This window comes from Ictalurus punctatus, chromosome 12, assembly GCF_001660625.3.
Source record: "Ictalurus punctatus breed USDA103 chromosome 12, Coco_2.0, whole genome shotgun sequence".
In the NCBI taxonomy this organism is placed as follows: domain Eukaryota; kingdom Metazoa; phylum Chordata; class Actinopteri; order Siluriformes; family Ictaluridae; genus Ictalurus; species Ictalurus punctatus.
This window is the reverse complement of record NC_030427.2, coordinates 13,257,187-13,268,633: the sequence shown is the minus strand read 5'-3', so window position 1 is coordinate 13,268,633 and position 11,447 is coordinate 13,257,187. Positions and strand designations below refer to the sequence as shown.

At 40.6% G+C, this 11,447-nt stretch overlaps 1 protein-coding gene across 1 annotated transcript; it reads left to right on the top strand.

Annotated features, from left to right (window-relative positions):
- Positions 1-973: 973 nt before the first annotated feature.
- On the top strand, positions 974-10,852 carry wdr12 (WD repeat domain 12). The gene is made up of 13 exons (XM_017482278.3): positions 974-1,698; positions 5,282-5,376; positions 5,644-5,738; positions 5,830-5,936; positions 6,053-6,168; positions 6,280-6,434; positions 6,521-6,566; positions 6,654-6,736; positions 7,568-7,708; positions 7,979-8,084; positions 8,974-9,106; positions 9,571-9,643; positions 9,987-10,852. Exons 1-13 carry the CDS (start codon positions 1,658-1,660, stop codon positions 10,062-10,064), a joined length of 1,269 nt encoding a protein of 422 aa, XP_017337767.2. The 5' UTR covers positions 974-1,657; the 3' UTR covers positions 10,065-10,852.
- Positions 10,853-11,447: the final 595 nt, after the last annotated feature.

Sequence of the window (11,447 nt, the reverse complement as noted above, 5' to 3'; positions counted from 1 at the left end):
TATCTGTGATGATTTGAAGGAGGGGTTTTAAATTCGTCAATATGTTGCCTTAGACCACGTCATAACATTTATTGTAAATCCAGTCCAAATGTGAAAATTGTGTTCAATTCGACAACAATCCGAATGAATTGATTCGTGCGAGAGAGATTTGACTTGGAATCTAAGTGAACCAAGGGTTACGGCACGTTTTTGCGGATGAGAGATGCTAAACTGATCCAAGGGACAGAGCTGTAGCGCTGCAGAAATGCCACGTGCTCTGAAAAGAAAAGAAAAACACTAGTTTATTTATATTGGGTACATGTCTAGTTAGTTAAGAAGATGCTCTTCATTCTTGGTTGATTTTTGTGATTTCTAATGATAATGAGTCTTTATTAATCACATATATATTACAGCACAGTGAAATTCTTTTCTTTGCATACCCCTGTATGTCAGGAAGCTGTGGTCAGGGTGCAGGGTCAGCCATGATACAGGGCCCCTGAAGCTCAAGCTAAAGTTAAAGTCCCTGTGAAGTGCCTTAAAACGTACACGGTGTGTTCGACTGCGGCTGGGTGCAGCCGACCAGCGAGAGTTGCCGCTTGCAGTCAGGTGGAGGAGCTAGCTGAAAACGGAGCCGTCAAGTCGGACACTTTCTGCTTCCTGTGGTGATGCTCGCGCTGTGTTTGCTTTTATTATCGCAGACGATAATATTTCTATAAACATACGTCTGAATTTTACCTGTAGCAACCAGAAGCACTTTTCAGTGAATAGGTTAAGTTAATACAGTGCCTGTATATGTACAAGAAGAAAGTTCATAAGCCTGTATTATTTAAAAACCAACAAAGAGGGGTCTGGCCAATTGTCAGTGACTTGTTGTCAGTGAGTCTGGCCAATCGTGTGTCGTTATCCGAGCTCGTGCAGCCGCTCTGGAGAAGCTGCTGGCTGAGGGAGCTGAGTGTTCTCGTATTGCTGTCGCGGGACTTTGATGCTATACGTCATAAGTCGGACAAAACTTCTAACCGGCATGCCCTGCTTCAAGTCAGCCATCGATCGGTCTGCGGAGTTTAGTGTTATTCCATGTGTTGATGTAATTTCCACTGAAACAGGAAGTCAGGGCATGACATATGAAATGGCTCCTCACCCTTTTTAAATAGACAATATAGCGTTTAGCTTGCTTCACAGCACGGACTAAGCCGTACTTGACGTGGATTGAGTACCATGGATTATTATAATTGCTGCTAGTGGGACACTTCAGATTCTACAGAGCATTTGATTGGACAGAAAATCTGATGAGCCACAGAAGTGCAAAATGATGTCATTAAACTTGTTGATTCGTATTGATGGTAGAGAGAGACTGTAAATGTTGAATGCATATATCTTCTAAATGTGAATTTTTGTCGTTTTTTTAAGAGCCCACTAGCTTATAGATACCCTTAACGCTAACATATTCATACCAAAAGTCACAAAACTCCAGTGAGGGCTTTAAAAACGTAATCAGGCATCACTAATCGCAAATCCCTTCGACTGATCCGTTTCTGTGCTCGACTCGTTAAGCCTGGTTTCACACACAGCACATGGCTACCGCACTCTCCACTACCACACTGATAACTACATGGGAATATTTACTCATTTAACGAGCTAATACTTCAGAACCCGCGGTCCATTTTTGAGAAAAACAACAATGTCACAGGTTCAAGCGAGGTTTTTCACCGAAAACAAAAAGTAAGTATTTTTTTTCTTTCTTTCTGTCTTTTAGCTTGGTTAGTATAGCTGGTGGTCCAGAACTACTGTAAGTTTAGCTAGCATGGTTAGTTGGAAGCTGTGTAGCTCAGGTGATGTTGAGTTATTGCTCGTAATTAAACATTATTAAAACTATATTCGTACACGCAGATATAACTTTATGTCCTTAAAACGGTAGAAGTAGGCTCGTAAACGAATAGCGTTAATGGCATGTTGTTTTAAGCATTTAATGCCCCTGGCTCCACTAGTCATAATTTAGTTTTGACTCGTCATAATTGACATTAAAGATATCTACAACATAATTATGACTAGTCATAATATACACTGAAGATATCTACCGTGTTATTTTGACTAGTCATGTACTTCCATTGGATAATATTTCCTGAAATCTACAAATGAGTTTTGAGTAGTAGAAATTGTAATGAAAGGTATCCATCATTCATTTTGTACTGTGTATAATTCTAACTAGAGATATCCCTCATTGAATTTTCACTAGTACAAAATGTCATTCGAGATATCTCTGTTTGGTTTGTCACTAGTCATAATTCAAATTTAAGCTATCTGACGTTCACCATTAAAGATATATACATTTTTAACTATATACATAGATATTTTGAGTTTGATTTATTATTAGTCACATTTTATTTAAAGTAGAGATGCACCGATACTAAATTTCTCAGCCGATAACCGATACCGATAATCCTGCCTTTTATACCTTCTTTTAAATGAATAAAAATTAATTCCACAATTCCAAAATAAATGCAAATTTCTCTCCATTTCAGCAAGTTGTTTGACAGTAAGTGGTCTCATGAACAGAAAACACATTACTCTAACATTAACACACAAACTAAATTCTGAAGATTAAAGTAAGATTTCTTAACTTATTGAATGTTATTAATTCATATTAACATTGTCTGAATTCTAAAAAAAAACAAAACCTCCTGTTAGTGTCACATTCACTCACCACAAACAGAAGCATTTCTACTTCATCACTGAACATCAAACTGGTAATATATAATATACACTTTTTTATATATTAACATTAACTGGATATGAAATATACTACTCTACAAATATATGTTTCTGTTCAATATATACTTTTTTGTCAACTCATCTTCATTTAAATCTTTCAATGGTGTACTGGACCTTTAATTCAGCGCGAGCAGCTTGAACAGTGCGGCAAAAAAGATAAAATAAAATTTGACTCGACGCCGAAACCAACCGTTTCACTGCGGCTCACTTCCGGTGTAAAATCTTAGCAGTGCAGAGATTACAGAGATTACAGACTGCAGTTTTGTCGTCATTCCACACAAGAGACATCATCTTTACACACAGCACGAAATCCATGTGTTTTCCCGCCCTCTTTTGATTGACAGGATATAATCGGCCCTGATCATCAGATGTTTTTAAACTACCGCCAATGGCCCGAAGCGTGAAAAATTGCCTTTATTGGCCGATTCCGATTATCGGCCGATACATCGGTGCATCTCTTGTTTAAAGACATCTATAATGTAATTATAGATGTCTCAAGTGGATCTCTGACTAGGGAAATCTTTATTTACAGGGATCTGCAAATGTCATTCTACTTTACAGTTATCTAAATTGTGTATTCAGATCACCTTGTTGCTAAGTCCCGCCCCTCCTTTTCTATTCTAACCACTCAATTAGTGCAGTTCGGACAAAATTAAGAAACATTAAAACTTATATACCGAATCAGATCTGCCTATTAATCGGAGAAAAGAATGACTGTGCAACAAACGATGGGCCTGCGTAATGTTATTAAATCGGGATAGAATAAAGCTTGAAGAAATACTAATTTACAAATCCTTTGACTAGAGGAAAAAGCCAGTGAAAACTGCCAGACACGTCAAGTTCATCAACCCATAACAAATTCATTTGTATGTTTACAGTCCACATTTTTGTATCACACGCCGGTATATTCTTATGCGCCTTTAAAAAAATCAGAGAGACAGTGGCCAGAAGGTTCAGAGCAGTGTTTCCGTTTTCAAATCAAGCTTTATTGAATGGTTTCGCAAGTCATTACAAAAAACTATTTACGTTTTTAAAATACATTATAAATCATTGTTTACAATTTGCACAATGTAAATATACACATCTCAGAAGTTCAACGCCATTAATTCTCACACATACATTCCCATCAATTTACAACATATTCACACATCACACCTCGTCAAATACTCAGTAAAGCCCACGGGTGTTTATTTTTTTGTTCTTCTATCCATTGTCTTTTGTCTTTTTAATTCACTCACAGTCTGTTTAAAAAAAAACATGTCAATGGGGCTACGGCGCTGATTAATAATCATTTTACACCTCGTTTTCCAGATTTTGTAATTAACCATGCATATAACGAACCAGAACAATTCTTTCTTTATTTTTTTATTGCAAATTTTACAAAGCAAATTGTACTAGGGCAAAACTCAATTCAGATATCTGACAACATCATTTTGACTAGTCAGAATTGAATGAGAGATATCTCTTATGACCTTTGTGTATGTATGACGCGTCAACTGACGATATCTATGATGTCATGAAAGATATCTTAAATGGAATAGTGACTAGTCTAGATGTATTTCCAGATATCTCGAATCAGATTTCTTACTAGTCAAATTATAATTAGACATCTCTAATTATCATTCCGACTAGTCAGATTCTAATTATGACTCATCGAAACACAATTGTAACTATCTAAAATATAATTATGGATAGTTAATCAAAACGTTTAATATGCTAATTCTGCTTGCCATACAACAATGGTTGCTGTGACTGCGGTTAGTACTATGGCATTAGGACTGCAATTACTACACACAATTTTGCCCTCAAGTCCCCATCAGTGAACAGTGGACTAGTTCAACAAAACAGACGTCATGTAAAACCATAATGAACTTCCCTTTACTTTCACACTGTCTGTTGTTACCCAGATGAGGACGGGTTCCCAGAAGAGTCTGGTTCTTCTCAAGGTTTCTTCCTCATATCATCTTAGGGAGTTTTTCCTCGCCACCGTCTCCACTGGCTTGCTCAATAGGGCTAAATTCACACTCTTAAAATCACTATCCTGTGTTTATATGTTTCTGTAAAGCTGCTTTGAGACAATGACCATTGTTAAAAGCGCTATACAAATAACATTTGGCGGCTCAGTGGTTAAAGGCTCTGGGTTAATGATCAGAAGTTCAATCCCCAGCACTGTCCAGCTACCACTGCTGGGCCCTTGAGCAAGGCCCTTAACCCTCAATTGCTCAGTTGTATAAATGAGATAAATGTAAGTCGCTCTGGATAAGGGCGTCAAATGCTGTAAATGTAAAATTGAATTGAATATAGCGTTACGAAACTTGAGCTTATACAGTTTGTCGTGCGAGACTCATTTTGTTGCAGTGACTTAGAGCCTGCTGTGATTCTGACATCACATCCTCAAAAACATTTTACACGTACTTTTGTATTGCAAAGCAGAAAAAAAGTGCACAAAACTGATGCAAAGCAAACCCAAACACTCCATGCATTCACTTTTTGTATGGTTTAATTTCCTCTGTGTGTGTGTGTGTGTTTGCAGATTCGCTGTAGATGATGTGCCTTTCTCCATCCCGGCTGCCTCAGAGGTCACACACCTGAGCGATGTGATAAACAAACTGCTGGAGGCCAAGAATGGTGAGCTGCTGACGGTCCATCTGACAGGACATTTGCTACAGTAGTTTATCAATTAAGACAAGTTGGGCGTAGATCAGGTAGTTAGAACGCTGACCAAAGGTACGTTTCCTAAAGAAGGAAGATTTGGATAAATGTTAAGTTCCGTAAAACATTTCAGGACATGTAAGCTGTTACAGGAAAATAACCAGCTTTGCAAGTGATAACATTAACTCGCCATGCCGACATTGGTGTTTTATTCCTTACTTATTCGAGTCTTTGACTTGGCAGCGGATCACAAACATGTGCAGTTTGACTTCCTGGTTCGAAGCCAGTTCCTGCGCTCCGCACTGTCCACTCACATGGAGGCAGAGAACATCTCAACGGTACCAAAGACGCGTTTTAATTCTAGGCACACAGTAAATGGGTTTAATGTAAAAACGTCCTTGTGTAATAACCTCCTTGTGCGCGGTGTAGGAAGACGTCGTGGAGATCGAGTACGTCGAGAAGTTTGCTGCGCCGCAGCCAGAGGAGTGCATCATGCACGATGACTGGATCAGCTCGGTGGAGGCAGACTCAGAATGGTGAGAGTGAGAAATACATTCTGCCCGGCGTGTAGCTGTGACTTCTTCATCTTCTTTCAGTGAAAGCTCATTTGATGGGCATGTTTAATTTCTTCTCTCATATGTGTGTGTTTTAGGATCCTCACAGGGTCGTATGATAAGACAGCACGGATTTGGTCTCTCGAAGGGAAGGCGATGGTGACGGTCGCTGGACACACGGACGTGGTGAAGGATGTGGCCTGGATAAAAAGAGGTGCTACAGATCCGCGGTGATTTATTAACATGCACGTGCTGTGTAGCGTGATATTACTGTGTGTTACACATTTGAAGTTGAAGTTTGTTTTGTGCGTGCGTGCGGTTTCAGAGGGACTGACCTCGCTGCTGCTCACCGCCTCGCTGGACCAGACGGTGCTGCTGTGGGAGTGGAACTCTGAGAGGAACAAACTGAAGGCTCGGCACTGTTGCCGTGGACACGCTGGGAGTGTGGACACCGTCGCAGTCGACCCCACGCGCACTAAGGTGTGTATGAATCCACCTATCAGTCCATCCATCCAGATATGAACATGTACTGAGACTTGAATTTCTAATATTTTCTTTTATCTCAGTTTTGCAGCGGATCTTGGGACAAAATGCTGAAGCTCTGGTCAGCAGGTAAGATGCCGCAATAGGAAATACACAGCGTTCTAGGCTTTTATATATGTGCTTTACTGAGGAAAAAAACGTCTCTTCCTCCATCAGTTCCAACAGAAGAGGAGGACGAGGTGGAGGAACCCAACAGGCCACGGAAAAAGCAGAAGACTGAACAGCTGGGTCTGACGAAGGTGACTTCCCTGCACACGCTGACCCTTATCTATACGCGAGTTTTCGACATCTTGGCAGCAACTTTAAAATGTCCTTACTTGCCTGATATAAACATTGCACTAGTTTATATTTAAAGTAAGGCTCTGTATGTCTTTTATCGACAGCCGACACATTTAGCTTGAAGATGTTCTGTAGTGCTTTTTGAAGTGAGAGGCTATATCGTCAACACTGGTTACAAGAAAAAGCAAACTATTCATAAACGTCCAGGCATAACTGAATTAAACAGTTGGACCTGAATGCTATGGCTTCTGAAGAAGGCCATGCCCTATCTTACTGGAAGAGACACGAGGTAGAACGGATGCGAGAAAAATACTGAGAAAGACACACACTGTGCCTAAGGAACGATAATATAAATAATAAATACATAGATGCTCAGAAAGATTGATTCGTAGTTGAATTGACTCACCTTTTGAATATTTATAACCCTAGTTTTAAGACATGATGTCTGATAGTGTGTAATATTGTCTTCATAAATATCTTTTGATTGACCTTAAATCTCTTGTGATAATTATCAGGAACTGATTAAAACGCATGCTGCACTCTCCTGTCTCTCTTTCTCTCTCCTGTCTCTGTCTTTCTCTTCTGTCTCTGTCTCTCTCTTCTCTTGTCTCTCTCTCTCTCTCTCCTGTCTCTCCATCCTGTGCTTGTCTCTGTCTTGCTCCTGTCTCCTCTTCCTGTCTCCTGTGCTTGTCTCTCTCTCTCTCTCTCTCTCTCTCTCTCTCTCTCTCTCTCTCTCTCTCTCTCTCTCTCCCGTCTCTCTTGTGTCTCGTCTCTCCCTTGTCTTTGTGCAGACTCCTCTGATGACTTTATCAGGCCACACAGAGGCCGTTTCCAGCATCCTGTGGATGGATGCGGAGGAGGTGTGCAGTGCATCATGGGACCACACTATTCGGCTATGGGACGCGGAGACGGGAGGGCAGAAAAGCACGCTGGTGAGACACAGACACTGGGAAATACAAGCTGTAAAGGTCTTGGCTAGAAAATGTAAACGGGTTTAAACACAGGACAGATAGTGCTGCTGTCAGGCCGTAACTCCAGAATTAACATACAAAAAGTGATATTTTGAGATTAAACCTAACACACAACACAATACAGAATATCAACAGTAGTATAATAATGCTCAACACAGTAATTATAACAGATTAAGAGTATAGATTTTGTAGTATAAATGGATTGAGCTTGCTGTAATGGTTGTGTTGTAGACAGGCAGCAAGGTGTTTAACTGCATCTCGTACTCGCCACTGTGTCGTCGTCTGGCCTCAGGGAGCACGGACAGGCACGTCCGTCTGTGGGACCCGCGCTCTAAAGGTGAGTAAGACGCACACAAAAAATACACATTGCTATGAATGAGTACATGCACTACATGGCCAAAGGTTTGTGGACACCTGATCATCACACCCACCCACGCTTTTTGGACATCCTGTTCCGTAATACCCTCCACTCTTCCGGGAAGGCTTTTCACTAGATTTTGGAGCGTGGTTGTAGGGATTTGTGTTCGTTCAGCTACAAGAGCATTAATGAGGTCAGGCACTGATGTTGGTGAGGAGGTCTGGGGTGCAGTCGGCGTTCCAGTTCATCCCAAAGGTATTCAGTGGGGTTGAGATCAGTATTCTGTGCAGGACACTCGAGTTCTTCCACTCCAACCTTAACACACCATGTCTTCATGGAGTTCGTTTTGTGCACAGAAGTATTATCATGCTGGAATAGTTTGGACTGTCTTAGTTCCAGTGAACGGAAAATTGTAAAGCTACAGCACACAAATACATTCTATACAAATGTTTGCTTCCAACTTCGTGGTAACATTTTGGGGAAGAACCACATATGGGTGTGATGGTCAGGTGCCCACCTATTTTTGGCAATATATTATAGTTCTAAATGAGTGTTTTTTCCTTTTAATCTTTGTCTGTCTCATGGATCTGGTGTGTGTGTGTGTGTGTGTGTGTGTGTGTGTGTGTGTGTGTGTGTGTGTGTGTGTGTGTGTGTGTGTCTTTCTTTTCATCTAATCTGTCTGTTTGCCTCCGGGTCTGCTTGTCTGTCTTTCTCTCTGTATACCTCATGTCTCTCTATCATACTTTCTGTCTCGTCTGTAATGTCTCACTCTTTCTCTCTATCTGTCGCTCACACTCACTCACTTTCGCTCTCTGTCTGTCTCCTGTCCTTCTGTCGGTCTCACGTTCTCTCTCTCTCTCTCTCTCAGATGGTTCTCTGGTTCTGCTGTCTCTGACGTCACACACCGGTTGGGTAACAGCAGTCAGGTGGTCTCCTTCCCACGAGCAGCAGCTCGTCTCTGGTTCACTGGACAACATGGTCAAACTCTGGGACACGAGGAGGTGTGTGTGCGTGTGTGCATGTGCGTGCGTGCGTGTGTGTGTGCGCGTGCGTGTGTGTGTGCGCGTGCGTGTGTGTGTGCGCGTGTGTGTGTGCGTGCGCGTGTGTGTGTGCGTGCGCGTGTGTGTGTGCGTGCGCGTGTGTGTGTGCGTGCGCGTGTGTGTGTGCGTGCGCGTGTGTGTGTGCGTGCGCGTGTGTGTGCGTGCGCGTGTGTGTGTGCGTGCGCGTGTGTGTGTGCGCGCGCGCGCGCGTGTGCGTGTGTGTGTGCGTGTGCGTGTGTGTGTGTGCGCGCGTGTGTGTGTGTGCGCGCGTGTGTGTGTGTGTGCGCGCGTGTGTGTGTGTGTGTGTGTGTGTGTGTGTGTGTGTTAAATGTTCACGTTACTTAAACATTTTAGCCAATCAAATGTTATATTGTGTAATGTATCATGTTTCTATGCTGCGCTGATGGTGTGTTTTGTTTCTGCAGTTGTAAGGCTCCTCTGTATGATCTGGCAGCTCATGAGGACAAAGTGCTGTGTGCTGATTGGACAGACAGCGGGGTACGTGACCGATTTAAGAGCAGAAGCATTATGTTTTATCTCTCGCTTAAAATGTGAGGCCACATTTTACCATAATCACACAGCACAGAGAGGAGAACAAGACTACACGTACATCATATTAATGCTTTGTAGGCATTTATCCTGTGTGAGGATATTTCCTTAGAGCGTGAGCAGTGTATCTTGTTAATACAAATATTTCTGAAGTTATTTTCAACACTATTCTCAAAACACTTTCTTTATACCTTGTGAGCTGTGATTGTATTGTGTTCTTCTTTCAGGTTTACATCACTGGAGTCTTGTCTAAAATTCTTTTTCTTTTTTCCCCTCTTCTCTCTGTCTGTAGCTGATTTTAAGCGGGGGCGCAGACAACAAGCTGTACACGTACAGATACTCGGGGTGTGTGAGTGACGCCGGTGCATAAAGCTCACTCCCACTTGAGCGATTTCACACCCCCAGCACATGAGTTCGCAGCAGAGCCCAGCTGTGTCCTGCAGAGAACCCCGCTTCACCACACATCCTCTAAGCTGGACTCAGTAACTGGTGGATTTCCACTGTTTTATTTCTCCCGTTTTATATTTTTCATATCCACAGTTTGATCCACATCTCTGTTTGTCCTTTTTTTCTTCTGTATTCGAATTAAATGTAAAGAAGACCTATGCTGATTTTAATACAGATTCACCTCAAACCATCTCTCTGTTATTCATTTGTCACAGTCTGTCCATTGAAGCCTTTACATGTATTAGTTTATTCATTTTAATCCAGCCATTTACACACAACAGGAGATTCCATTCATTTAATTACATTTCCATTGAGTGCTAGTAATTTGAATTATTCCAGCAGACTACAAACGATATATCTGTAACGAATACAGTTCAGTGCAGAAGTTTGTGCACCCACAAAATATACAACGTTTAATTCGTACCTAGATGTGTAGTTTGTTCAGTTTCCCTCACTGCTAACAACAAAATGTGTATAATGATAGGAATAGTAAAAAACTATTTAAAATGTGATAGAAATGTTCTGTAATAACTTGGAAGGGCAGTCTTTGCCTTTATAAATGCCTCTGATATCTTTCATATCCTTAAAACTGGATAGATATGGTAGAGCTTATTACGTATAAACCAATTTTCTGTTCATTTTATCTTTTGATTTGGATGCTTTGTTTATTAAATCCTGCCTGTCAAAAATAAAAATCAGCCCATGCGTCAATCAGTGCATTACCTGCCTTATTTTTTTTTTTTTTTTATATCTGGGCACAATAAAGTTGATCAAATCCTAATGTACAGTGACTTTTTTTTAAAGCCTTTATGTAAGTTCTATCAAATTATATTTTAGTAGAGACTTTAGCATTTCACCAAGTTTGAGAATCTGCCTTTTTCCAATAAAACTTCCGACTATATATTTTATAATAATAATTAAAAAATGCAGACTCTAGCTTGTCTTGACAGACATTGACTTGCAGTTCCACTTTTAACCGCTTGACGGAGACAACTGTAGTATTCCGTTAGGCTTATTTTCTAATCATTTTCTTTTCTTTGGTTCCTTTTATTTCGCTCACATTTTAATGATATATACATCATATCATTAAAATTAATATATCTATTTCATAGATTGTTATTTTCTTACACACCATTTTTTGTTGCCTGGTTTTGACTTGCAGTTCTGATTATAGCCACTAGAGCACGCAGCTATAGTCACGTTAGCTTGAATCATTTAGATTTTGTGTCACTTTTACTGAAACTTTTTAATTATTTTTATTTCTTTTTAATCATATACATTTATTCGTTTTTTTTACTTTTACAAT

What these genes read in the sequence shown, in the direction of transcription:
- wdr12 (XM_017482278.3), top strand. Translation starts at nt 1,658, where the DNA reads ATGTCACAGGTTCAAGCGAGGTTTTTCACCGAAAACAAAAA. An exon ending in ACTGCTGGAGGCCAAGAATG is followed by an intron (nt 5,377 to 5,643) that starts GTGAGCTGCTGA and finishes TTGACTTGGCAG; the next exon opens with CGGATCACAAACATGTGCAG. An exon ending in AAACTCTGGGACACGAGGAG is followed by an intron (nt 9,107 to 9,570) that starts GTGTGTGTGCGT and finishes TTGTTTCTGCAG; the next exon opens with TTGTAAGGCTCCTCTGTATG.